This window comes from Lithobates pipiens, unplaced genomic scaffold, assembly GCF_037356315.1.
Source record: "Lithobates pipiens isolate NorthernLeopardFrog02 unplaced genomic scaffold, aLitPip1_a1.2 Scaffold_13, whole genome shotgun sequence".
In the NCBI taxonomy this organism is placed as follows: Eukaryota; Metazoa; Chordata; class Amphibia; order Anura; family Ranidae; genus Lithobates; species Lithobates pipiens.
The window spans coordinates 458,927,752-458,955,457 of NW_027507718.1; the positions used below are offsets into that span (position 1 = coordinate 458,927,752).

The 27,706-nt window shown below is 44.1% G+C and overlaps 1 protein-coding gene across 1 annotated transcript in view; it reads right to left on the bottom strand.

Annotated features, from left to right (window-relative positions):
* Window positions 1-27,706, bottom strand: part of EVC2 (EvC ciliary complex subunit 2) — a 287,368-nt gene that overhangs the window by 40,613 nt on the left and 219,049 nt on the right. The window contains exons 17-18 of the mRNA XM_077477799.1: window positions 19,696-19,923; window positions 7,401-7,591 (exon numbers count right to left, since the gene is read on the bottom strand). Coding sequence (XP_077333925.1) covers window positions 7,401-7,591; window positions 19,696-19,923 — 419 coding nt within the window. The remainder of the gene's footprint in view (window positions 1-7,400; window positions 7,592-19,695; window positions 19,924-27,706) is intronic.

Below are 27,706 nucleotides of genomic sequence, written 5' to 3' on the forward strand. Positions count from 1 at the left end.
GATTTGTATTTTAACGAGTGAAATAAGTATTTGGCTCCCAGGTGTCTTCTATACAGGTAACAAGCTGAGATTAGGAGCCTTCTTTTAAGGCCAGGTTCACACTGGTATGACAAACGCTCCAACATTGGCAGCTCATGTCGCATGACATGTGAAAATCAATGTTTCCCTAAGGGAGCCGTCTTAACTGGTCCGACACAAGTCGGTCCGACTTTGAAAATGCTCCCTGCACTACTTTGGTTCTACTTTTATCCTACTTCAGCCCACTGACTATCACTGAAGTAGGATCAAAGTCGGATCCTTGTCCTAACCATATGACTTTGGCATTGACATTGTGTTATTTTCTGCCCCCTGCTGTAGCCCCTCCCATTGTGTGTTAGTTTTGATTGGTCAAAGGACAAGTCGTACTATCTGAAAAGTCATATCAAAGTAGTATCCTGTTCATGAAAGTCAGATGGATGTAGGACCAATGTAGGACTAATGTCGCAGAGCAAAGTAGGATGCAAGTTGTACTACTGTCGTGTAGTATAGTGTGAACCCAGCCAAAGGGAGTGCTCCTAATCTTAGCTTGTTACTTGTATAAAAGACACCTGTCTATAGAAACAATCATTCAATCAGATTCCAATCTCTCCACCATGGTCAAGACCAAAGTGCTGTCCAAGGGTGTCAAGGACAAGACTGTAGACCTACACAAGGCCGGAGTGGGCTACAAGACCATCGCCAAGCAGCTTGGTGAGAGCGTGACAACAGTTGGTGCAATTATTCGAAAATGGAAGAAACATAAAATAACTGCCAATCTCCCTCTGTCTAGGGCTGCAAGATCTCACCTTGTGGAGTTTCAATGATCATGAGAACGGTGAGAAATCAGCCCAGAACTACTCAGGAGAATCTTGTCAATGATCTCAAGGTAGCTGGGACCATAGTCACCAAGAAAAGAATTGGTAACACACTACGCTGTGAAGACCTGAAATCCTGCAAGGTCCCCCTGTTCAAGATAGCACATGCACAGACCTGTCTGAAGCTTGCTAATGAACAGCTGAATGATTCTGAGGAGAACTGGGTGAAAGTGTTGTGGTCAGATGAGACCAAAATCAAGCTCTTTGGCATCAACTCAACTCGCTATGTTTGGAAGAGGAGGAATGCTACCTATGACCCCAAGAACACCATCCCCACCATCAAACATGGGGGTGCAAACATTATGCTTTGGGGGTGTTTTTCTGCTAAGGGAACAGGACAACTTCACTACATCAAAGGGACGATGGACGGGGTCATGTAGAGTCAAATCTTGGGTGAGAACCTCCTTCTCTCAGCCAGGGCATTGAAAATGGGTCGTAGATGGGTATTCTAGCATGACAAAGACCCAAAACACATGGCCAAGGCAAGGAGTGGCTCAAGAAGAATCACATTCTGGAGTGACCTCCGATTGCAAACAAGGTTTTTGCCACCAAGCACGTCATGTTTTACAAAGGGGTCAAATAGGTATTTAACTCATTAAAATGCAAATCAACTTATAACTTTTTTGAAATGCATTTTTCTGGATATGTTTGTTATTATTATGTCTCTTACTGGTAAAATAAACCTACCATTAAAATTATAGACTGATCCTTTCTTTGTCAATGGGCAAATGTACAAAATCAGCAGGAGATCAAATACTTTTTTCCCTCACTGTACATGAGAAATTCTGTTTTATCAGGAATGATCAGGTCCTCAAAAAGAACCTTTTAATCTTAAATCAAGGGAAGGGTTAAAACTTCTGTAAAGAATGATATCCTAAAAATAGGCAAAGGATTTGCATTTGATGTGAAAGTAATGTCTTCTATGGGATGTTATATTCTTCACGGTTTAGCTCGACTGTTGACGCAAATTATTCCCGTTTACATGGTTCACTAAGATGTGTATTATAGCCTGATTGATTATTCATGTGATGTGCCCAAAATATAGAATTAGAAAAAAAAGCTGTAATTTAGATCTGCTTCCATCCTGGAAAGATTTATCTGCTCCATTTGTCATTGAGATCATTGTCACCATGATAGAAAGGGAGTGGAAATCTATTTGTTGTGTCTCTGTGACATAAAGTTAAAGTACTTTATATCTGAAGCTGAAACTTATCTTTTAGCTTTGATTAGAACTCTTGTCAGGTTTTATTGCCATCTGTGTCCCGTTGTGGAGATTCATAATGTTTGTCATGGTGACCAATTTTCCCTGGGCATGAAAGTGAAAATCCCAAATTTGTAATTAGTTAAACAGGAATAAAGAGGCGATCCCCCCAACTGGTACACTTGTTCCAGTGGCGGGTGTCTTTTCTCTTACTTTAGGCTGAATTCACACTTATGCGAATTGCATGCAGTTTTCCCTGCATCCAATTCGCATATCGGGAGATTTTGACTGTCTTTCTATGGAGAATTGCACAGGAGCCCTGTGCGTCTTTTGGTCCGTTTTAAGTCCGAATTCAGCCAAAAATTCAGGCTGAAATCAGACCTGAATCGGTGAATGGAGACGCACCGGACCCCTGCTGTGAGCCACTGCGTGTTCTAGTGCGAACCCAGCCTTAGAGAGATTTCTAATAATGTCTTGTTGAAGTCAAGTGATGAAAATCGGTATGCCTGGAAACATTTCTTTCCCTACTGAATGAGGCTGAAAGTGTGTGCATGGTTAACAGCCAGTACCTGTGGACATCGGGGATATAGCAGCAAATGCTATATACGTAGTTCTTGATATACTTGCCATAGGCCTTCTTTACACTGGCCACCATAAGTGTGATAAAAACAGGCCATTGAACCCTTGTTTTACCACCTACGCACCACCCACCTAAATCCTACTATATAGCTGGAGGGGGCAGTTCACTTCCTGCGCCTGAGATATTTTGCGTTGTAGGCATGGCAAATTTAACACAGTGGGGTTGATTTATTAAAACTGGAGCGTGCAAAATCTGGTGCAGCACTGCAGAGAAACCAATCAGCTTACAGCTTACTTTATTGTCAAAGTTTAATTGAACAAGCTGAAGTTAGAAACTGATTGCTACCATGCACAGCTGTACCAGATTTTACACACTTCAGGTTTTAGTAAATCAACCCCATAGTGTCCAGTTGACAGTTGGCACCACAGATCGCTTTTCAGAGAATAAACAGGTGTGAACTTAGCCTAAGTAAGTGCATCTGTTTGTTGAAATTGTTCATTTAAATAAATAGAATTCCGCTATGGTTTTATTAAATAAAAATAATTACACTATGGTTTGTGTCAGGGGTGTCCAACCTGTGGCTCAAGACGACTATCTATGTGGACCAACAGAGAATCTTAACTTATCTAAAAGTAGAACTATAGGCAAAACTTTTTTTATTCTCTTTGGATAGATTAAGGAAGCCATGTTGGTTTATTTTTTACCATTTGTGCCCCATTTGAGAGATTTATGTTTACTTCCTGTCCCATAGCCAAAACAGGAAGAAAGGAAATCCTTGAAAACTAGGGGAATCCCTTGGGGACCGGCAAGCCACCAAAACTAGGGTCAACATTGCAAGATGGGACAGCCCACAATTTTGAATTTTCTTTTACTTTAAATTCTAATAGTAAATAGGACAAATAGAGAGAGTGAATCTCCTTAACGGGGCACAGACCACAATAAAAACTGACAGGTGTTCTAATCCCCCTCCACTCCAATTCTAAAAAAAATATTTTGCCTTAAAAATTTAGATTTTTTTGGGGGGGGGGGATTTTTTTGTAAATTATGTTTACAATTACAACAAACATATGCAGTCAAAAAAACAATTGACTGTCCCTTTACTGGACTTTTATACATTTTATCTTAAGTAAAACAATCCTACTCTTCACAATCACGCCTTATTCATGTCATCAGTTTTTGGCAGCACCTATATTTGTGGGCAACTATCTTCAAGAACGAAACACATGAAGGGCAAAATTAGAACCAACATATCTGATGAGCACCTTGAGAATTCATTGAGAATTCATCCATCCAACCAGATATTGATGTGTTATTTTATCAAAAACAGTGTTAACCCATTCCCGTCGAGTGTACACTTTCAGGGGTTATACAGGGATGATGCCCACAGCTGCAGGCATTATCTTGGTACCGTTTTTTTTTAGAGCCGGCGATCGGCCTTCCAGGTATAACAACCGATGCGCCTTTCACCGCTCTTCCTGGGCCTCCCGTTCCACCTGAAGGCCTGATCGAACATATACCGATTTCGGAAACAACTTTGTTCCAGTCTCCTGGATGTAAACACGGAAGTGACATCATGACGTCACTTTCGGTTTACTCGGTTGCCAATGGCGACGGATTTTAAAAAATATACAGTATTCAGATACACCGTTTTCGGTGATCTGAATACTTTGAAGTGCAAAGGAGGGACCGGAGGTATTTTAGAACCCCGATCCTACCATAAAGAGTACCTGTCACCACCTATTACTGTCACAAGGGATGTTTACATTCCTTGTGACAGCAATAAAAGGGTTTCATTTTTTTTTTTAAAACACAATTTAATCATGTAAAAAAATAAAAAAAAATAAGAAAAAATGTTTTTTTTCAAAGCGCCCCCATCACCGCCAGCTCGTGCAGCAAAGAAAACGCATATGGAAGTCACGCCCACATATGTAAACGGTGTTCAAATCACACGTGAGGTATTGCTGCGATCTCCAGGGCGAGAGCAATAATTCTAGCACTAGACCTCCTCTGTAACTCTAATCTAAAGTTTGTCGCCATTCCACAAGTGCGTGCAATTATAAATCGTGACATGTTTGGTATCTATTTACTTGGCATAACATCATCTTTCATATTATAAAAAAAAATTGGGATAACTATACTGTTTTATTTTTTAGAAATTCATGAAAGTATCCCTTTTCCCAAAAAGTTGTTTTTAAAACACCGCTGCACAAATACCGTGTGATATAAAATACTGCAACAATCGCCATTTTGTTCTCTAGATTCTATGCTAAATATATATATATATATATATATATATATATATATATAATGTTTGAGGTTTCTAAGTAATTTTCTAGCAAAAAATACAGATTTTAACTTGTAAACACCAAATGTCAGAAATAGGCTTAGTCATGAAAGGGTTAAATATCGCAATAGTTTTATGTTGCCCACTTTTACTTTTATATATATAAAAAAAGTTTTATTACTCAGATAGGTACATTATCTATATCAGTGATCGTTAACTTTGTGATCTGCCCGACCTTTTCTGCTCATCAGCTATCCTTATTGTTAGTGTATTTTATATGTGGCCCAAGACAATTCATCTTCTTCCAATGTGGCCCATGAAGGTCAAAAGGTTAGACACCCCTGGTTTATGTCATCCTGGAGATGAAGTTTGCAAGAAGAAAAATTGTCAGATTGCATTAGGATCTCAAAAGGATTCTGCGCTTTTGCGACCTCTGTAATTAAAAGGCCAATCAACTCTGGTGGGTTGTTCCCACTGTCAGGTGGAACATCTTTGTTTTCTGCATGGGGCGGATGTATAGGTGAAGCAGCACAATGAAATGGTAACAATTCTTTTGCTGCTTCATTTTTTTATTTTGTTTGCGATTTAAATATTTAAGATTACATTGAACAAGTGAAAAGCCACATTTTTATTGAACACTTTTTTTCTTTCACGTATTTTTGTAGTCAGTGCATTTATGTTACAGAAGCACGATTTTATATTCTGAATGGCGAGGAAGTTAAGAGGAAACTCTCCAATGGGTTTATCAATTCTCTGCTCTATCCAAAAAGTAATTAAAAAAAAAATTGGCTTTAGATATATAAAAGTTTTGGCTATAGATACACTTTAACCAGTATAAACATTCACTAGATAGTGTACATTGGATGAATTCTCTATAGCAGAACACGTTTTGCCAGTTCATCTCTTCTCTGGCTGTATATATACTGAAATCCAATGATCCTTTGCATACTTTCTATTATCTTTTAGTGCTTGGGTTTCTAACTTCTTTTTTTTTTATTACAGACTCCAATGGAATGCCCAATATGTCCCCAAACACTCTTTTGCCAAACTGTCAAAATAATCATCAATACCAGTTTTAATAGGTACCAGTATGACTTGCATGTCAACAGTTTTTTTTTTACTATACATATAGAGAGCTAAAACAGAAGAGTTGAAGGAAATCATAAGAATTGCATTACCTATATTTATATAAAATGGCAAAATCACAAACACACAGACTAGTTACAGCTAGAAAAAAATCTAAGTTTTTTTTTCATATATAAACTTCAGCTGAATGATCAGCACTTCGCCGCACTTCCTCAAAATGAAGTTGATATTTGATCATGGAAATCCCTGGGTTTTGGGGTTTCAGAAATGTTCAATGAAATAAATAAAAGCTAATGGAGGTGCTAGTCCTTTTCTCCTATTCATAGTTTTCTGCAGGTACACACAGCAGAGATCAGCAGGAATCACTGGCTATTTTTCAAACCTATCTCATGAAGGTCCTAAAAGGCGGCCAATAATCTCTGGCAATTGTTCCCTTTCTAAAGTCAGACATTCAAGTTTGATGAAGTTTTGTGCCTGCGCATAGGCCCTTTGTAAAATAAAAAAAAAGATTCTTTGTATGCAGCTGAACTTTGTGGCCAAAACTTTGTAGACACCTGACCATCATACCAAAAAGAGCTTGTTGAATATCCCATTCCAAACTCATAAGCATAGAACTAAACGGGATGTAACAAATTGCTAGGAAGTGTTTTTTTTTTTTTTATCAAACGTAACCTGCCAAGTCTCTCCTGTCAAAACTTTTTCCTCTTGACTCTTTCTCATCTTCCTCTTGCCCTAGCTCTTTTATATTTTATTTGTGCACTGTATGGTGCATGGGCCAGCATCATAAACCCCTGGCCCACTTGTGGCATCTGTAAGATGTTGAGAATAAAGTCAGGTGCCAGGGTCAATGTTAACCTCTGTGAATGATACGTCATCAGTGGCCGCCCAATGGCCAAAGAGATTGACTAGCAACCTGGAAGTAGTGCCAGAGGATATGGCAGCAGCAGGGGACAAAGTGAGGGAACAGCCTGCATTATACAGTATTGGAGAAGGACACATTTATAATGAAAATGTACCCAATGTTGGGAGGGAAGAACTGTCTCTCAATGAGTGTTACAATTCATTGTAAAACTGTTTAACAGAGTTGAGGTTGGGGTTTTGTGAAGGCCACTCAAGTTCCTCCTCCCTTAACTAGTCAAACTAAGTCATTATGGTTCTGGCATTGTGCACTATAGACAATAGAAAGGGACCTTCCTTAAACTGTTGCCACAAGACTGGAAGTGTACAGAGGTCTAAAATGCCTGTCAATATTACAAGTCACTGGAAACACCTAAACTCATTTGGAGGGGTGTCCAAAAACCTTTGCACATCCATAGTAGGTAAGTGGGATGGTCAGTTATCTACAAAATTACTTACCTGTCACGGTAGAGATTTGCGAAGTATTTGCGTCTACTAAGTGCCTTTCTCAGAGTTGCCGATACAGGCAAGTCATCATCTTCACAAGATAAATCTGCAGTAACTTGGGTCTGGTCTTCTTCTTGCAATTTAGTGGATGTGGTCTCTCTTTGTTTCCAAGTCTCCAAAGTCTTATCCATGTCTCTTATTTCCTAAATGTTGAAAGTGAAAACAAAATAAAGTTAAAGTAAAACTAAACGCAAAAAGTGAAGATTTTTTATGTTATAGGGGACATTTAGAAATGTTAATTGTGTCTAAGCTGTATTGTCTCTGTACCTGTATCTACAGCCTTGTAGCTGTATATCTGCAATGTGCGATTAAGGGACTGCTGCCTCTGCTAGCATCAGTGAGATTTGGTGATGCCCCTGCTGTGCTGCTCAATGTTATTTTTGCTGGAGGCAAAGCCCTGCCTCTACCAAGGTAGCCGCCTCCATACAGAGACAGTGCAGAACAAAGTATTTATGTCTGTAATTAAAAAATATCAGCTGCAGGGAGACCACAGGCTATACTGGTTACTAGTCCTTTGCCCTTTGCCTGCCTTTTTGGCATTTCTTCCTTTTTGATCACCAAAGCACAAACTATGAGAAAGTCAACTATGAGAAAGTGAGCCACAAACTAGAGAAAGATCTAGAGTAATCTATTCCAGAGTTAATTTCACAAGTATGGCTTAGATAATTATGATAGTTGCTTCCTGGGTGCTCAGGCCAGTGTGATTGGGCTGAACAGTCTGATCATAGGAAATTATGAAGGAAGTAATTATATAAAGAATATAAATGTTGTGGATAAAGTTAGGGTAAGGGCAATTTAAAGATAGGCAGCATCCACGTTTTAATATCTAAAGGTAAGTTTCGTCAGACAGATTTGTAAGTAAGAGAGGAATGTTTATTGTGTGCACAGGGAGTTAACCCCCAATTAACAAGGACATGCTCTTATTTTACTACTTAATCCATTAATTTCAACACGTATAATAAGCACTATTTAACAGTTTCATCTCCTGTTCCATGTTTCTATTTTAAATGATTTGTTGGAATAAAAAAATTATAAAGCACATATATATACAGATTGTTATCTTAAAGTGGATGTAAACCCAATGTCATCCTTTCTAAACTACTGCCATAGGGGTTATCTATAAGGCTATACAAGCCTCCTGCATGTATCTTTACTTGTCAAATGTCTCCCCTCTGTCTGCTATGAGACCCGAAAAACTGCAGATTCTGTGGGTGGGTCTGTTGTCTGGAGATCGGTGGGTGGATTCGTGATGCCAGTAGACTCCCCACCCACCTCTACACTCCCCTTGTCAATATGCATATTCTCCTGTGTATTTCTTACACTGAACTTCTGCTATAATCTCTAACATCCAGTGAAAAGACAGGAAAGTAACCACATGACTTCAGCATGCCCAATCATGCTGAGGTGGGGGACATCCAATTCTGGCAGAGCAGCAGAAGAAAGGAGTGGGAGGGAATTAAAAAATAATGCATATCTCTTAGGCTAGTGCATGAGATATGTAAATCACCTGTCACTCACAGCAAGGGGGAGGATTTGACAAAGTTTTTCTTTGTTTGGCAAGAATTATCTGACTGAATAATAAAAGAGGATTGCTCAGAGCTGGATTAACTCTTTGTGGCAAGACTGGGCTCAAATGATAGGAAATCTTATACTCTACATCAGTGATATGCAATTAGCGGACCTCCAGCTGTTGCAAAACTACAAGTCCCATCATGTTCTGCCTCTGGGTGTCATGTTTGTGGCTGTCAGTGTCTTGCTATGCCTCATGGAACTTGTAGTTCTGCAACAGCTGGGAGGTCCGCTAATTGCATATCTCTGTTCTACATTATGACAGCAAAAAAAAAAAAATTTGGGTTTACATCCACTTTAAAGGATTTGCTGTTAAAAAAAAAATGTGGTTTAGGGTATATCTTTTATTTTAAATCAGTAAGAACTTTAAATTACTGATGCATTATGAGAAAAATAAAATACATGCAAAAAACAAAAAAACAAAAAATAGGATTTTTAAAATGGCTTACCTGTAAAATCCTTTTTCTTTGATGTACATCAGGGGACACAGAGCCGTAGTACTAACTACGTGGGTTATATCGGCGTATCAGGTGCTGGACACTGGCACACCCCTTAAGGCGTGAACTTCCCCCATATAACCCCTCCCACTACTGGGAGTCCTCTGTTTTGTAGGCAAGCAATAAAAGTGTATAAGGAGAAGAAGGGAGAGACCCCTGTGTCCCCTGATGTACATCAAAGAAAAGGATTTTACAGGTAAGCTGTTTTAAAAATCCTATTTTCTTTTCTTACATCAGGGGACACAGAGCCGTAGTACTTACTACGTAGGATGTCCCATAACAATGGCAACTGAAGGAGGGGGAGACACAACAAAAAAAGGAAGTCAGAGAACTTATACTGCAGCCTGCAGTACGCTGCGCACAAAGGCAGAATCCTCCTGACCCTTAACATCGATTTGATAAAATCTGTAAATGTATGAACTGAAGACCATGTCGCGGCTTTACAGATCTGAGCCACAGAGGCCTGATGATGCACCGCCCAGGAGGTACTAATCTTCCTGGTAGAGCGTGCCTTAATCTGAAAAGGATGAATCTTCCTCTTTAAACCATAAGCCTGCACAATGACCTGATGAATCCACTTGGCAATAGTGGATCTAAATGCTGCCTCTCCTCTCTTTGGACCATCCGGAAGAATAAACAAAATATCTGTCTTATGAACCTGAGCGGTCGTCTTTAAATACACTCTGACCGCCCTTACTACATCAAGGGAATGTAGCAACCTCTCTTCCCTAGATTGAGGCTCTGGGAAGAATGAAGGAAGAACAATATCTTGGTTTAAGTGAAACCCTGTCACTACCTTTGGCAGGAATTCAGGATGAGGGTGCAAAACTACCTTATCCTTGTGTATAAACAGATATGGCTCCTTACAAGATAGAGCCGCTGGTTTAGAAACTCTTCAGGCAGAAGAAATGGCAACCAGAAATACTATCTTTCTGGTCAACAGAACCAAGGGAATCTCCCATAAAGGTTCAAAAGGCTGCTTTTGTAAAGCTGACAGGACCAAGTTCAAATCCCAAGGATTTAGGGGTGTCTTGATTGGGGAACTGATCCGTGTTACCCCCTGCACAAAGCTACGAACAAAAGAGTGAGAAGCTAAAGGCCGCTGAAAGAACACTGACCATGCCGAGATCTGGCCCTTGATGGTATTCAAGGCCAGATTCATCTCTAATCCCATCTGTAGGAATTCAAGAATTCTACCTATAACATATTTCCTGGGGTGCCAACCCCTGGATCGCACCAGGCAACATATGCCTTCCAGACTCTATAGTAGATGATCCTGGAAGCTGGCTTCCTGGCAATAATCAAGGTAGATATGACTGAAGGAGATAACCCACGACCCCTTAGGATGTGGGTCTCAACAGCCAGACCGTCAAATGTAGCGTCTGTAAGATAGGATGGAATACCAGACCCTGTGAAAGAAGGTCCGGCCATAATGGGGAAACTCATACTGCCATCCTTATGATCTTGGCGAACCAAGGCCTTCTGGGCCACGCTGGGGCAACGAGAATCACCTTCCTTTGTTCCTGCCTGATCCTGCGAAGAAGGAGCGGAAGTAGCAGAACTGGAGAAAATGCATAGATCAGAGAAAACTGATCCCATGGGAAGACTAATGCGTCTGTTCTGCAAGCTAGTGGATCCCTTGCCCTTGACACAAAGTTGTCGACTTTGTTGTTGAATCTGGACGCGAACGGGTCCACGTCCAGAGTACCCCATCTCTGACATATTGCAAAAAAGAAGTCGGGGTGAAGAGACCACTCTCCTGGAAACAGTTGTTGGCGACTCAAGTAGTCCGCCTGCCAATTCTCTATCCCGGGAATAAACACTGCTGATAGGCAAGGAACATTGTGTTCTGCCCAAGACAAAACGTGATTCACCTCTCTATGGGCCGCAGGACTCCTCATGCCCCCCCTGGTGATTGATGTAAGCCACAGCTGTGGCGTTATCGGACTGAATCCTGACAGGACAGCCCTTCAGTCTGGCCGTCCAGGCTCTTAAAGCCAGATGGATTGCCTTGAATTTCCAAAATATTGATAGGCAAGGTCCTTTCCAACCTGAACCACCTTCCCTGGACAGAATCCTCTTCCAGGACCGCTCCCCAGCCTGAAAAACTGGCATCTGTGGTTGGTACCTTCCAGGTGGAAGGCAGAAATGTCCTTCCCTTCTGAAGCTTGCTGGATATCAGCCACCAATTCAGGCTCTGACGAACTTTGGGAGCAAGCTGAATCGGAAAATCTAAGGCCTGAACATTTTTTTTCCAGGCTGACAGGATTGCACTTTGTAGCAATCTTGAATGAAACTGTGCGTAAGGGGCGGCCTCGAAGGAGGCCCCTATCTTCCCCAATAATCTCATGCACAACCGAATGGAAGGCTTTCTTTGCCTTGACGACATGGATTAGTTCTACAATGGAACTGATTCTCTTTGGAGGTAGAAATACCTTTCCCTGCCTGGTATCTATGATTAGTCCCAGGTACTGTACTCTCCTTGATGGCCTCAAGGACGACTTTTCTAGGTTGAGAACCAAGCCTAGAGATTCCAGGTAGTTTACTGTTGTCACCAGACCGTGGTCTAATCCGAAAACCGAAGATCTACTAAGAGTAGATTGTCTAAATAGGCTAGGGCCTTTTCACAAAAAGCGTACGAAAATTCTGCTGCTTCAGGAAACTTTCGTGCGGGAGCTATTCCAGCACTGCGCAATAGGTATTACTCGCAATGGTTTCACAGTGTTAATCCTCAGGCCAAATCCAAAGGGGTATCTGTTGCCTTTCATAAATCTTTTAACCCGGAGGTTCTGGACTCTCTCATAGATGACTCGGGTCGCTATGTATTTCTGAAACTGAAACTAAACGATTTTCTTTTCACAGTGGCTAACATTTACGTGCCGAACGTGGGCCAGGCTCGGTTCCTCTCTTCAGTCCTCACCAGACTATCCTCCTTTGGAGGGTCGGCTTTCATTATTGGAGGTGATCTCAATATTGTCCTCTCCCCATCCGCAGACACATGCTCGGGTAAGTCTTCTGTTCCTTATTCCACCTTGACACGTATTAAATCACTCCTCCATTCCTCCCATCTGGTGGATGCCTGGCGAGTCCAGCATCCCACGGAAAGGGATTACAGTTATTTCTCAGTTGCACACAACTCCTACAGTAGATTGGACCACTTTCTCATATCGCAATCACTTCTAGACACACCTCTCCAAACGTCGATTGGTAACCTCCTATGGTCCGACCATGCCCCCGTCTATCTGACTCTAGTCCGCCCCCCTGCTACCCGTCGGGGGCGAGCTGGAGACTTAACGACAATCTGCTACGGGACACAGTGTGCGTAGCGGATGTCTCTAAAGTCATTAAAGATTTTATAGGTGACCACTCCGCTGACACAACCTCCCCTTTGAACCAATGGGACACACTCAAATGTGTGATCCGGGGTACCCTTATACAACACAGCTCCCGCCTTAAGAAGGTCCGAACTCATGACATACGCAAACTCCTTACTACCATAGCGGACCTTGAACCCCTTCACAAAAAAGAACTGGGCCCTACTGTTTTTGTTCAGCTTTCCAATGCCCGCAGAGACTTACTCCAGCTCCTAGATGCGCACTCCCTAATCGCCAGGGATAAAGCGTGGAAACACTTCTACTCACTGGCAAACAAATGTGGTAAGCACCTGGCTAGAATCATTCACCCTAGACCCCCGTGACATTCTATCCCCTTTATCGTTCAATCGGATCATACAAAAACATTTAACACTTCTGGGATATCTGCATCCTTCAGGCAATACTACTCACAGCTTTATAACCTTCCGCATGCAACCCCTTCAGATCGGTCCCCCCCCTCTCCCGACCCCACACAGGATTATATTATGGAGACTGCTTTACCCACTATTGACAACGCAGACGCGACAGCCCTAGATGAGCCCCTAATTACCACTGAATTTTTACAGGCCATCAAAGCCCTTAAAGTGGGAAAATGCCCGGGTCCTGACGGCTTTGCACCCCTGTTCTACAAAACTTTTGCCCCCCAACTTGCACCCCTTCTGACAAAGGCCTTTAACTCGGTAGACAGTCTTAACCTCCCCTCCAAGGAATCTTTATCTGTCAACATCTCTATTATCCCTAAACCAGGCAAGGACCCATCCCAGTGCAGCAGCTATCGGCCCATCTCCCTACTCAACATAGATATTAAGCTATTCGCAAAAGTTCTGGCTACCCGTCTGTTCCCTTTACTACCTAAAATTATTCATAATGATCAAGTGGGGTTTGTCCCTGGCAGAGAAGCGAGGGACAACACCACCAAGACGATACATCTTATATCCCTGATCTAACGTAAAGGCCTGAAAGCTTGCCTCTTATCTTTTGATGCTGAAAAGGCCTTCGATAGGGTCAGTTGGAGGTTTCTACAGCTGTCCCTAGAACAACTTGGCCTCGGAGCTCCCTTCATCTCTAAAGTTATGTCCCTACATTCCCGACCCTCAGCTAAGGTCCTAGTCAACGGTACCACATCAGCTCCCTTTGACATTGCAAACGGTACCTGGCAGGGCTGCCCCCTGTCCCCCCTCCTCTTTGTCATCATCCTTGAACACCTGGCCTGTGCCATACGTCAAAACCCCTCCATTCTCGGTATTCAAACTCCGTCTGCACACCACAAACTTTCCCTGTACGCTGATGACCTCCTTGTGTATATTCAGAATCCGCACATCTCTCTACCATCCCTGCTCAAAGAATTTCAACGTTTTGGCATCCATAGTAACCTTAAGATCAACATCACTAAGACAGAAGCTCTCAACATATCCCTCACCCCTTCCACATTGTCCCTTCTAAAATCCAATTTCTCATTTAGATGGCAGACCAAGGGGATTTTTTACTTATGGATCATTATACCCTCCAATCTAACCAATTTGTTTTCCCTGAATTACATTCCCCTCCTTTCCCGTATACGGAAGGACCTGGAGGAGTGGGGTGGGTCTCCCTTGCCCTGGTTTGGAAGGATTAATATCCTAAAGATGGACACTTTACCCAAATTCCTGTATTTATTTCAAACGGTCATTATCCACATCCCCAAATAATTTTTTACCTCCCTGCGTTCGCTAGCCACCAGATTCATGTGGAACAGGGGCCTCCCCAGAGTTAAATTTAAAGTGCTTACGCTTCCGAAGACTATGGGAGGAACAGGTCTTCCTGATTTTGAGACTTACCACACAGCTGCTCATATGACTCGCATCATAGAATGGTTCCCCCGGCCTCCCTGCAGGGCCTCGGTGACCGTTGAACAGGATCTTTCTCCTGTAGATCTCCGAGCCCTTCTATGGGGTTACAAACAAGATTACTCTCGCTTGACATTCTTATCCCCACTGACTTTGGCCTCCTTGAAGCTGTGGTATAAGAGAGGGCTAAACACCACCCTCTCCTCTGACCCTGGCCCCCTGACGTCCCTTTTTGACCATCCTGCTCTGCCACAAGGTACGGGGGCAGCCTCCCTAGGATCCTTTAAACGCACGGAGTGGCCACAAGCTTACACATTTGTACATCCTTCTCAAGGGACTCCGGTCCACCCGGCTGACTCTGGAGATTGGCTCACAGCCTCACATGTGTCCACATTTACCAAACGCCTACACTCCTCCTCTCAAATACATTGCAAGCTTACCAACTTCGAGGAACTGTGTTCGCTTCTAGAAACTCCCAAACACCTCCTATCCTCCCTCTACAACCTACTGCAGACTTTAGCACATGATCAACTTCCACGATATACTAGGCTGTGGTCTGCGGACCTGGGTGAAGACATCTCTGTGCTGGAATGGCAAACCTCTTTTCACTCTACACATAAGTCAACCATCTCCTGCTACTCCCAAGAAAAGAACTACAAGCTCTTGTCCAGATGGTACAGAGACCCTGCAACTTTACACAAAATCTTCCCGTCTACACCAGCCACCTGCTGGCGCTGTGAAACCTCAATCGGAACTTATCTACATGTCTGGTGGGACTGCGAGAGGATCCGCCTCTTTTGGACACAGGTTTTTGAATGTTACAATCTTTTAGCTGATAGACCGGTTCCTATCTCTCTGAAAATTGCATTACTCTCTATACTGCCCGGGTCTATTAAATCACAGAGACAAAGATTGCTCCGTTTTTTTATGTCCTCTGCTAGGCAATTGATACCTGCTTATTGGAAGACGAAGAATACTCCCCCATTGTCATGGTGGGTATCAATTATGAATGACACCATGAGAATGGAGGAGATGCTGGCGCTGGACAATGACACCTACGCCAAATTTATAACTCAATGGTCGATCTGGCTCCGCTTCTCCTCCTCTGACAATTTGATGAACAAAATTTCGAACGCATAGGGACACTATGGGCTCTCTCTTACCCTACCCCCTTATCCGTATCCCTTCCCCTTCTCCCCTTCCCTCCACTCTCCTCCCTTCTTGCTGTTCAGCTCTCCCCTCTACCACTTTGTCCCTTTTTGTTTTGTTCTTCTCTTCTCTTTCCTCTTTTCTCCCTCTTTCTGTCTCCTTTATGCGATTGTTTCAACATTGCCTCATGTAGTAACCCATGAGTATCTCTTACTAGTATGACCTCGCGGATCAGAGAATAGGCTATTTTTTTCAATTCTCCAAGCTTACCAACGGGGACCGGATGTGGTCGATAGTCATTAGCCGGCCCCCCGTAAATGTATTTCTGCTGCTGTTCTTTGCTTGCATTTAACTCATCATGTTTACTGTTTTCTTGTTCTCTCTTGAAATGTACAAATAAAAACATTTTCAACACTAAATAGGCTAGGGCCATTATGCCCGGTGCCCTTAATCTGGCTAAAGCAGGAGCCAGAATCTTTGAGAATACTCGAGGAGCTGTGGCTAGACCGAATGGCAGGGCCACAAACTGAAAGTGGCGGTTTTCTACTTTGAAGCATAGAAACCTCTGATGAATGCTAAATATTGGCACACGAAGATAGGCATCCTTGATATCGATTGAAGCCAAAAATGATCCTCCTTGGAGGATGGCTACTACAGACCGAATCGATTCCATGTGAAAGGATCGGATGTACAAGTGGTGATTTAGATCTCTGAGATCTAAAATAGGTTTTACTTCCCCGTTTGGTTTCAGGACCGTGAAGAGGTTTGAACAAAAACCTGTGCCATGTTCCTCTAAGGGAACCTCTGATATGACTGCCTTGGCTAGCAGATGGTCCAGTGTTAGAAGGATAGCCTTCTTCTTTTCTGGATCCTTGGGAACCCCTGACCTTAGAAACCGGGGAGACGGCAAAATTCGGAACTCTAGTTTGTAACCTAGAGACACCGCAGAAGCCACCCATTTGTCCTGACATTGCTCCTGCCAGATCTTTAAAAATTCCAGGATCCTTCCCCCCACCCGAGCGAGCGGGGGCGCCCCTTCATAAGGAGGCTTTAGCATTCACCTTGGTGGGCTTCTTTCCCCAAGATCTTCTCTGACTCTGGTGCTGTCCCTGGGGTTTCCCCCTTGAACCTGACGGCTGAGGCCGTCGAGACTGCCTAGAGGCTGATGTCCCTGATACAGGAGGAGAAGAGGCCCGCTTAAATGAGAAATGTCTAAATTTCTTCTTTACTGGCAACAGAGAGCTTTTGCCATTGGAAATCTTTTGCAAGTATTTATCCAAATCTTCTCTGAATAGCCATTCACCATGAAAAGGGAAACTGGCTAGGAGCTTCTTACATGGTGCTTCGACTGACCAACTCTTAAGCCAAAGAACTCTGCGAGAATGCACGAGTCCCAACATCAGACGTGAAATCTGAATGGACGCATCTCTCATAGCATCTACTGTGAAACACAGTGCGTCTGTTAAATCAGCGTACTGCTGAACCTGTTCAACAGGTAAAAGTTTAAGCATCTCCTCAAATTGGTCCTTAATGGCCTGGGATACACCCATTGCAGCCAGACCGACTGCACTGCTAAACCTGCTACAGCCATCTGGTTCTTAGAAGGTGCTTCAGCTTCTTATCCGCTGAGTCCTTCAAGATGAGTGCATTATCAACCGGACATGTGAGATTCTTATTTAGTTAATTAGGTACCTTATTACCTTATTAGGTAATCACAGCATTAACTGCTGGAATCCCCCATTTCTTATAGAAATCCTCTTCCATAGGATACAGTTTGGCAAACCTCTTAGGAGGATAAAACTGCTTATCCGGATGCTCCAACTCTGCGTACATAAGCTTTCTTAATCAGGCATGGATAGGAAAGGCATCTCCAGCCGGAGGAGGTTTTAATGATCCTAACTTAGAGATGGGATCATCAGAAGCCTGCGCTGCAGGTAGCAAAAAGGTTGACCGAACCAATCCAGTGAGAGCGTGCACAAGCAAGCTCTCTTGCGGCGATACGCCTTCCGTGTTATGATCCTCAGAAGAGGATAAGCCAGTATCTTCCATATCTCTAGGACGATCTGCCTGATCCTTGGCATTCTGAACCTCCAGAGGAGGATCTTGAGCACTTGAAGGGGATCTACTGCGTTTAACCCTGCCCTGAAGGGATAAAATTGCATCAAGCTTTTTCTCTAAGCCAGCAATGGTAGAGGACAACACTTCACGTGTGACATACTCAGGGGCTGAGTGACTGCAATAACAGCTTCCCCCGACGGCTCAATCTGACCGGCTGCAACACTCTCAGAAGAGGAAGACATTCTTTTGGACAGGGTCTTAGTTTGTTGTGACCCCCTAGAACCCTTATAGGAGTTCCTGGCCCCCTTGCCACTCATAGCTTACAGTACAAAGAAGAGGCACTACCAGCAAAAGAATGCAACACTTGCTAGGCTATAGTACAGTACAATAACTGCTATTAGTCCTAGCTATACAGTCCCTCCACCGTCAGACTGCAGCTCTGCCTGTGTAGCTTAAATTACTTCCTCCAGGTGTGGCCAGTGTCTGACGCCGTTTAGCCATGCCCTCCGCGCGAAAACAGCCTCTTCCTCTTTCAACTAGGGAAGTGTATGAGTGCTGGCAAAATGGCGGCGGCCGGCGGCGCGCGGGGGGGGGGGGTAAAACGGCCGTGATTTGCTAAAAAAAAAAAAAAAAACGTTCTTTTTTTTTCTTTTCTTTTTTAAGAAAAAAGGGCAGCGGGCTGGCATTTAGAAGGCAAAAACCACCAATCTGGGGGCCCTGGAAGTGATCAGACCCCCCTTCATACGTGAGGGCCTGAGCTGGCTTGAACAGAGAGGAGAGTGAAAACTTTTGCTGTTTCCAGTGTCAGAATGGTGAGTGCTCAATACAGCCTCCAGTGGTGACACATATACATGACATGACAACATAATACATGGAAGGAGAGATTCCTTGCAGAAAATCTCCCCTACCTTTCCTCGCCGCAGGGCTTTATCAGAGATAAAAACCCAATCTTCGCCCTTCATGGTAGGCTCCAAGACCTTGAAAGGAAACCTTCAGAAACAGGGGTACACTCAGGTAATCCCACAATCCTGGACCTGCGGGAAGACCCTGCCAGTAAACTTTTATTGGCCTCACTACCAAAAATTACTGGATCCCAGGGCCCAGCTTAAAAGCATTCGCAAGCAAAACCTCGTGTCTTCGGATGATGAGGCCCAGAACACATATGCTTACACGTGTAGTGGGAGGGGTTATATGGGGGAAGTTCACGCCTTAAGGGGCAGAAATTTGAACTTTACTTTGGCAGTTACAGAAAATAATGCATGGCTGCAGACTGAAAGGACAATCTAACAAATAGTTTGTATAGCCAATAAAGTATATACACATTTAATAAATTTGCTATGCATCTTACAATGCAACTTGAAATATGAAGAAGAAACATCTGGCTGGTTTTGTTTGTACAACCAGCAGTGGCGGCTGGTGGTCAATTTTTTTTTTGGGGGGGGCAACAAACCTGGCCCCTTCACTCCCCCCACCCCCCTGTCACTTGATCGATCGCTGTTTTGCTTGCCTGCCCTACACTTACCCCATCCAGGCCATAGCATTGGCAGCTTCCCCCCCCTGCATCTCTTTCTGAGTCTCGGCGGTCGCTTCTCCTCCCGGTCAATCGGGTCTTAGAACTTCCAGCCAGTCAGATCTCAGGACCTGCTTTCTTATGGGCCAGGAGGTTAGATGACTTACCCTCTTGTTGAGAATGAAAACAATTGAGTACTATCCGTGATACTTTTTTTTTATCACGGAATTACCGTAAAGCTTTAAAAAAGCAACAGTCTCTCACCTGATTTAGTGCAAGTAGAAGCTGTTCATACTCTGATGTGTTGTGCGTTATGGATTTTGTCTCCTCTTCTAACAAAAGGGACTGCAGCTGAAGAAGGGCCGAGTGGACTGCGAACATCTTTGATTTGCTATTAACTATTTGGAACTGTAAAGAAGTCAGATATTCCCCCAGCTTATACTCTCTGGCCTTCAGCTGGTGTACTCTCTGCAGCAGCAGCTCTCCACGCACCTGTAAAATATGAAAAGAAGACTAAATCGATATAAAAAAGAAAAACACACTGTGCTCAGGTTAGATATTAAAATGCGGACGCTGCCAGCACTAGGAGCAGTTGTGGCTGGTGTTTTTTTTTTTTTTTTTTAGAGGGGGGACAACCACCCTCCCCCCACTCGTGGCTGGTCCGACACTTACCCCATCTAGGTGGCAGTTGGTGGGTATTGGGCAGCGTCTCCTTCTCTACTCCAATAGGATCGCCTGTCCTTTCAGCCAATCAGGTGATGGACCCGCTTCCTGATTGCCCAGGAGGAGGATCAGTGTTGCAATAGCGAATATTCATTCACTATTGTAACACACCTGGGTGAGCTCGGTTTGAAGTGCTCTGCACCCTGAGCACACCCAATTTTGCAACCTATTAAAACCTCTGGCTTTAATCTGGTGCTTCAAACAAACACCCTCCCCCCCCATTGGAATCCATGGATCCGGCATCCTGCAAGGGGCTAAATGCATGGATGGGGGGGGGGGGGGGGCGGCGCCCGTGCATCTGTCTAGGAGTTCGGATACATAAACTCAATATGTATATATAGTATAAGAAAGGAGCAGTGCTGTAAAAAAAATTAACTTATTCCATCCAGAATACAAAAGCTCATTAAAATTGCTCAAAATATCTATGTGAAGAATGATAGGTATTAAGAAATTATTAAAATGTCTTGTAAGATAACAAGTGAGCAAATGTAAAGTCTGCAAATAATGCATATAAGAGTCAAAAAAGGTCTTCTGGATCCTATAGTATAACTAAAAGCAACATTTTTTTTTTCGTTTTGGATAGAGTGCAGAGGGATTAGAGCACCTATCAGGTTTTTATGTTTGTCCCCATTAAGGAGATTTACCCTCTCTGTTTTTCCTGTTTTCCATTATCATTCAACCACAAAGTATACACCACTCAGGCAATCAGTGGGTGATTGACTTCTGTAGTTGCTCACCCCAGCTCACCACTAAAGAATGCAATAGCGAAAAGAAAAAATAGTGGCACACCACAGTGCAGTGAAGTCAAAATCTTGAGGGTTCTTTATTGTTGCTAAGTCAGACAGATACACAGGGACAGGGTTGATGCGGTTCACAGGAATCACTCATGCTTACTCATAATGTTATGAGTAAGCACGATTTTTACCATTTTTATTGAAAGTAAAAGAAAATCACAAATTTTGGGTTGTACCCAGAAAAGTGATACAGATAAAATCTTCCAATGGGGAGACTGGAGGTCCCCAAGTTATTCCCATAATTTGCTGGGATTTCCGCTCACTTCCCGTTTAGCTATGGGACAGGATGTGAAGGGAAATCTCTGCAATGGGATGGCGAAAAACAATCTGACAGCCCAAATAACCCTTCCTTACGCTATCCAAAATGAAAAAAAATGTTTTACCTATCGTTCTACTTTTTTTTTTTTTCCGCAGAAAAAAAGTTTATTAAAGAATAGAAGTTACAGTTATGTCATATATTCCAGATTCAACAAGTCACAGTGTACAAACAATTTTCTTATCATCGCTACACCTCAGCCCATGACATGGTAACTTCAACATACATTTTTCACCCATTATCTTATATGACCTGCTGCACTGGCTAGCATCTTTCAATGAAACCTGGTATTAATCCTCACGCAGCTAGCTTAGCACAACAGCCTGTTCAGTATGAGATCCACAGGGGAGAGGCCCGGGATACTCAGCCAGGGTGACCACTGTGCATCAAATTTGCTTGGGTGTCCTCTGTGTTGAAAGATAAACCTTTCTAGACTTAAAGTGTCTCCCACCTGGTTAATCCATTCCTTGAGCAAGGGAGGGTCTGCCGCCTTCCATCGCCGAAGGATGAGCAGGCGAGCCTGAAATAGGGCTCTTGCAATAGGCAGTTTAAAGTTATCCTCCAGGGGGAGGTCATCTAGTATGCCCAGAATGCATGGTCTGGGGTCAGTCGGGATGTTAACTGAGAAGGCTTTGTGGATAGTATTCAGGACCCCTGTCCAATATAGGTGGAGCTTGGGGCAGCACCACAGCATATGGATCAAGTCTCTATGATCTCTTGCACACCGTGGACAGTCTTGTTTGGTCTCATTCCCGTCCTAGCCAGCCTGGCGGGCGTATAATGTACCCTCAAAAGGAGATACAACTGTGATGGGTGCTGCGCTACATTGAGGGATGACATTTGTACTGCCTGGAGCACCTCCTCCCACTGTTCCTCCTTGAAGGTGCCCACGTCATTCTCCTATTTGGTCCTTGTCCCCAAAGGAAACTCAGGAATACCTTGAGTAACATTAAATAACAGTTAGAGATAAAATCTTTGAAACACCTCTACCATATAGTGGAATATGGGGGTTGAGCCCTGATAGCATGTTACAACTGGATATAGTAAAAGTGCATCGTCTGTGGGAGGCGGAACCACTCCCACATATCAGGAAAGGTGCTCAATTTACCTACCGTAAAAATGTGTCGTAGGTGTGTGACTCCATGTTTCCTCCACTGAGCCCCACACATCAGTAATTGCCGTTCCGGATAGTACCCATTGTCCCAAATTGGGCTGTATTTAGTAAAACCATCTATGGCCTGTAAATGTCTAGCCTTGTTACATATTTTCTGGGTCAGAGAAAATGTGGGGAACCTCTTATTAGATTTTGCATAGGCCAAAGCCTTCAATCCCTCCGCTACATCAGGAACCCCCGTTATGTGGCTCATGAGGGCCTTGATAGGGTCTGTTTCAGGGTGGCCCTCCTCCTCTCCGCACGGCGGGTACAGGGCTCTGTTCTATGTAATGAAACAACGGATTGGGCAAGGCCAGACCTCCCGCGTCTTTGGGTTCCTGCTGTTGTTCCAGCTCGACTTTGGGGGGTTTGTGCTGCCACAAGAAGGACCTAAAGATTGAGTTGATAATGCAAAATATTTTAAGGGGAATCATCACTGGGGTGTTATGTAATAGAGGAGTTGTGGCGTGAAAATCATTTTTATAAGGTTTACTTTGCCCAACAGGGACATTTTTAGTCTTTACCACACTTTTATTCTATCGCAAATGCGACCTAGCAGGGGTTGCAGGTTGAGGGAGATATAGTCTTTTATCTCCAGGGTGACGTGTACTCCTACATATTTAAAGCTTTAGGTTACTGGTACTTCGAGTGTTGCGAGACCCTGAGCATCACGATCTACATCAATTAGCATTAGTGAGGATTTAGTCCAATTGATCACCAAGCCGAAGTACGCTCCAAATTGCTCTATGGCTGATATCACTGATCTCAAGGAGTCAGAGTTGTCTCCCAATAGCAGCATGGTGTCATCTGCATATAACATGATTTGTTTAATGGCGTTCCCCATAATTGAAGCCGTGAACATGTGGGTTAGACCTGATCAGGGCGGCCATTGGCTCGATCACAACAGCGAACAATAGCAAGGACAATGGGCAGCCCTGTCGGGTTCCCCAGGGAGAATGTAGAGTAAGGAGATGTGGCCCGCCTCTCTTATAACCACCTGTGGGGATTTATAAAGCAGTCTGACCCAGGACAAGAACGTGTCCCCGAATCTGAACTTGCCCATAACTGTCCAGAGTTATTGCCACTCTATGCTGCTGAAAGCCTTGTGGGCATCCAATGACAGCAGCGCACTGTCTCCCATATTATCTGACTGGGCTTGGAGATTAAGGAAAAGTCTGCAGAGGTTTTTGGCAGTAGATTTTTGGGGGATAAATCCGGACTGGTCTGGATGGATGAGGGAGGAGATAACCTTATTGAGTCTCAGGGCTAGTACCTTGGCTAGAATTTTAGTATTGATTTGCAAAAGGGATATTGGCCTATAGGAACCCAGGTCCAGAGGGTCCTTACCCGGTTTCAGTATAAGTACAATATTTGCTCTCGTCATGGTTGCTGGCAGACACTGAACGGCCCTGGCTGAGTTAAGCACTCTAAGGAGATGGGTTAGAATGGGAAAATGGGTCCCCCGTATTGCTTATATATTTAGTTTGGGAGGTCATCGTCCCCCAGGGCTTTAGTTTTAGGTGAGAGGCAGATTGCCTCCTGCAAGTCCGCTATGGTGATAGGTCATGCTTTTTCAGATGCAGAGAGGCAAGGCAGCTCTATGGCCTGTAAATAGGTCTGTAACTTTGCCTCTGTGTGTCCTGCTCTGGACTGGTAGAGATCTGAGTAATACTCCACCAGCTCCTGCATGATTAGGGTAGGAGTGTTCATCATCCTCCCCTGTTTGGTGCGAAGAGCACCAATAGAGGGAAAAGTCTGGGAAGTCTGGGGTCTTTGCTAGTAGACGGCCTGTCTGTTCCCCCTCCTCATAGAAAGCAAGTCTATTGAAAATTCTCTTTCAATCAGCTGTTGACCTGGTTATCTGCTCAACCACCTCCTGCGCCGCTAGCCAGGAATCACTAGGATTATCGCTAAACCTTGTCTCAAGCTGACGCACCAGGTGTTCCACCTGCTCCTTCTATGCCCTCCTTTTTGATTTAATGTTCATAACTGCAGTGATGAGAATACCTCTCAGAAACGCTTTAAAAGCATCCCAGGTGGTATTAAGATCAGGGTAGTCTGCATGGCGTACCCAGAATTTCCCAATTGCCTCTGGTAGGCCAACATTGGAGGGAAACAGGTTTAACCAAAAGGCATTGAGTTTCCAGGGGGCTCTTAGTAGGGTAGTGTTCGACTTAGAGATCAGGTGGATCGGGGGGGGGGGGGGTGATTGGAGATGCCCCTGACAAGGTATTGGATGTAATGTAGGAAGTGGGACGTTTGGGCTGTGTATAAGCATAAGTCTATTCTAGAGAGGGATAGGTCCGTCTTTGAGAAGCAGGAGAATTATTTTTGTTGCGGGTTGCGGCCCTGCCAGGGGTCTAACCATCCCACCTCCTCCATGAATTTCCGCAGTACCGTTCGGGCAATTTTGTGGCCATTCACCAGAGGCAGATGTTTGTCTGGAACGGGGTCCATGTAGCAGTTAAGGTCCCCCACAACAATCAGTGGTAGATCACGGTTGCTTAGCTGGAATGCCAGGAGGGTTCTCAATGCCTCTGAGTTAAAGGGGGGTGGGATATATAAAGCAGCCAGAATACATTTCAATTGGTACACTTTACATAACAGGATAACATATCTCCCCTCTGTATCAATCAATTTATCATACGCTTGGAAGTCTACTGAGTGGTGCACTAGTACGCTCACCCCCCTTGAGGAGGAGGTGTGCATAGAGTGGTACCCCATCCCAGCCATGAGAGGTTAACACCGGATTCAGTCTCTGGAACCAAATGAATCTCCTGGAGGGAAAAGATAGCCGGTGAGTACTTCATCAGGACTGAGGACACCATGGTGCATTTGAGTGGGTCCTGGAGACCCCTAAAGTTCCAGGAGAGCATGGGGATGGTGTTCATCTGTAGATATGCAGTTATCTATGAGAGGGTATAAGGAGCCTCAGGCCTTTCCCACCCGGGGTGATACATATTTGTGTATGGCCGCGGGGATGGTATCAGCATATTGATTACTGGGCAGCAGGTAAGTAGCTAGGCACAGTCTTGCAGTGTAGGTGTATTGGCTGAAAGTGAGGTATATAGTTCTGGAATCTGGAATCATGACAGCGGATTGATTCGACCATGAAAAGGAAAAGTGGATTAAGAACTTTAGCGTCACCATCACATGTGTGACTGGGAAAACATTTGCTTGCCAACGATTTCTGACTCAATCGGGCTGCAACCCAAACTAAGAACATAGGGTTTCTCCGAGTGGCACAACTGGTACTACTCATAGGGAATCAATTAGCGCTTTCCTGATAAACTTGTAAAGATTGCACAACTCACATTGCTCACAACGCTGGGGGGAGAAATCTGTTGTGGCTCCCAGCCAAACTGTCAGTGTTCTGAGCAAAAAACAGGGTAAAGGCGATTGTCGCATTTCTCACCTCTCCTCTGAAAACACTCCGCAGGGGCCCTCCTTGCCTGGTGGATAGCATGCTTGTTGCCGTCGATCCATGAGGATGTGTCTGTCGCAGATTTGAAGAAGTGTGCTTGACCTCCAGCCGTGATGCAGAGCCGCGCCGGGAACAGCATGGCGTATGGAGCATGGAGTTGTTGGAGCAGCTTCTTAACGTCAGCAAATCTCTCTGCGGCGCTATACTTCAGCTGAGTAGTCAGGGTAAAAAGAGATGCGTGCCTTGTTAAATTCAATGTTGCGCCATTCCCTTGCTTGGCGAAGTATAATTTCCTTGTCCTTATAGTTAAGGAGCCTGGCTAGGTGGGTGGGATATGCGGGTGGCCTGGTGGCAGAGGTCTGGGTGGCACTCTGTGTGCCCGCTCCACTAAGTACAATGAGGTAAATAGACCTCCAGCAGCCATTTTTCCATGAATTCTGTGGGGTCTCTGCCCCCCATCTTCTCCGGGAGTCCCACAATTCACACATTGTTTCTCCTCAAGCGATTTTCAAGATCATCAGACTTGATCTCATTCGCCCTGGCCAGTCTAAGCTGTGTTCTGAGTGTCTCTGATTGGGGGGGATTTTATCCTCTATGTCACTGATGTGACCCTCTGCTGCAGTGGTGCTTTCCCTAAACTTTTGGATGTCATGGCGGATAAAGCCCAGTTCCTCCTTCATGCTACCAAACTGTTCCTGTAATGTATGCACTGAGGCTGTGCAGTTGTGCACCGCTCTAAGCCCTTGTACACACGGTTGGAAATTCCGACCACAAAATCCGTCAGATTTTTTCCGACAGATTTTGTCCGAAACAGGTGTTGCATACACACGGTCGGACAAAGTTGTTGGAAAATCCGATTGTTCGGAACGTTCTGTTTGGGAGGTTTAGGAGGCTTACCAGCATCCTTCGATTCAGAACTGGGAGTGTCTGGAGTGGTCCCCGTGGTGTTGTGGACCGAGAACCAGTGGTTTTACCGGCTGGGAGAAGGACCATTGCAGGATCTAAGATGGGAGCTCTGTGAGACATGCCCTCTCATATGCCGCTCTTGGCCACACCCTCTGCCTATAGTTCTACTTTAACCGCTTCCCACCTGCCAAATGTACATAAACGGCCAGGTGGAAGCTTCACTGTTCTGCATGGACGTACCGGTACGTCCATCAGAATGAGAGGGCACGCAGCGGTGCGATCCTATGATGGCTGGGATCTTCGGATACAGCCAAACACAGATCAGGATATGGGTGCTGTGATTAGCCCTCCTGATCACATGATGGCTGTGTCCAATCACAGTCTTCACAATGTAAACAGAGGCATGTGTCTCTGTGACAGTTCTCTCTGCTAAGCTCAGTGCAGGATATGGGGTGGATGCTGCAGCCTCTGTGACAGTTCTCTCTGTAAGGGATGATTTTACACAGAGAGCTGTCACATATCACACAGATATATTCCACTCAAACATTCAGTGGAGAAAGTAAAAAAATCATTCAATCCATCATTCAATGGTGCCTTCATAGACTCAATTGATTTTCAAATGCCATGTCAATGTCTCCATATTCATAGAACATTTTATTTTCGGATTAACTTTGATAGCAGCATGTGCATAGGATTAGTTATCATTTTTCTCGGCTGGGGACGAATTCAACCATTACAATTTTGTTACCATTATATTCAACAAAAAATTTTCATCCTTGTCCTTTTTTCGCTGAACTGATTGTTGAATTGTCCCCTTTAACTCTTAGTTAAAGTGCTTGTAAAGTCAGAAGGTTTTTTATCTTAATGCATTCTATAGGTAATCAAGTTGGGTAATCAAGGGTAATCAAGTTGGCTCGGTCCACAGTTGCCAAATCCACTCAAACTTCTGGAGGCACCCC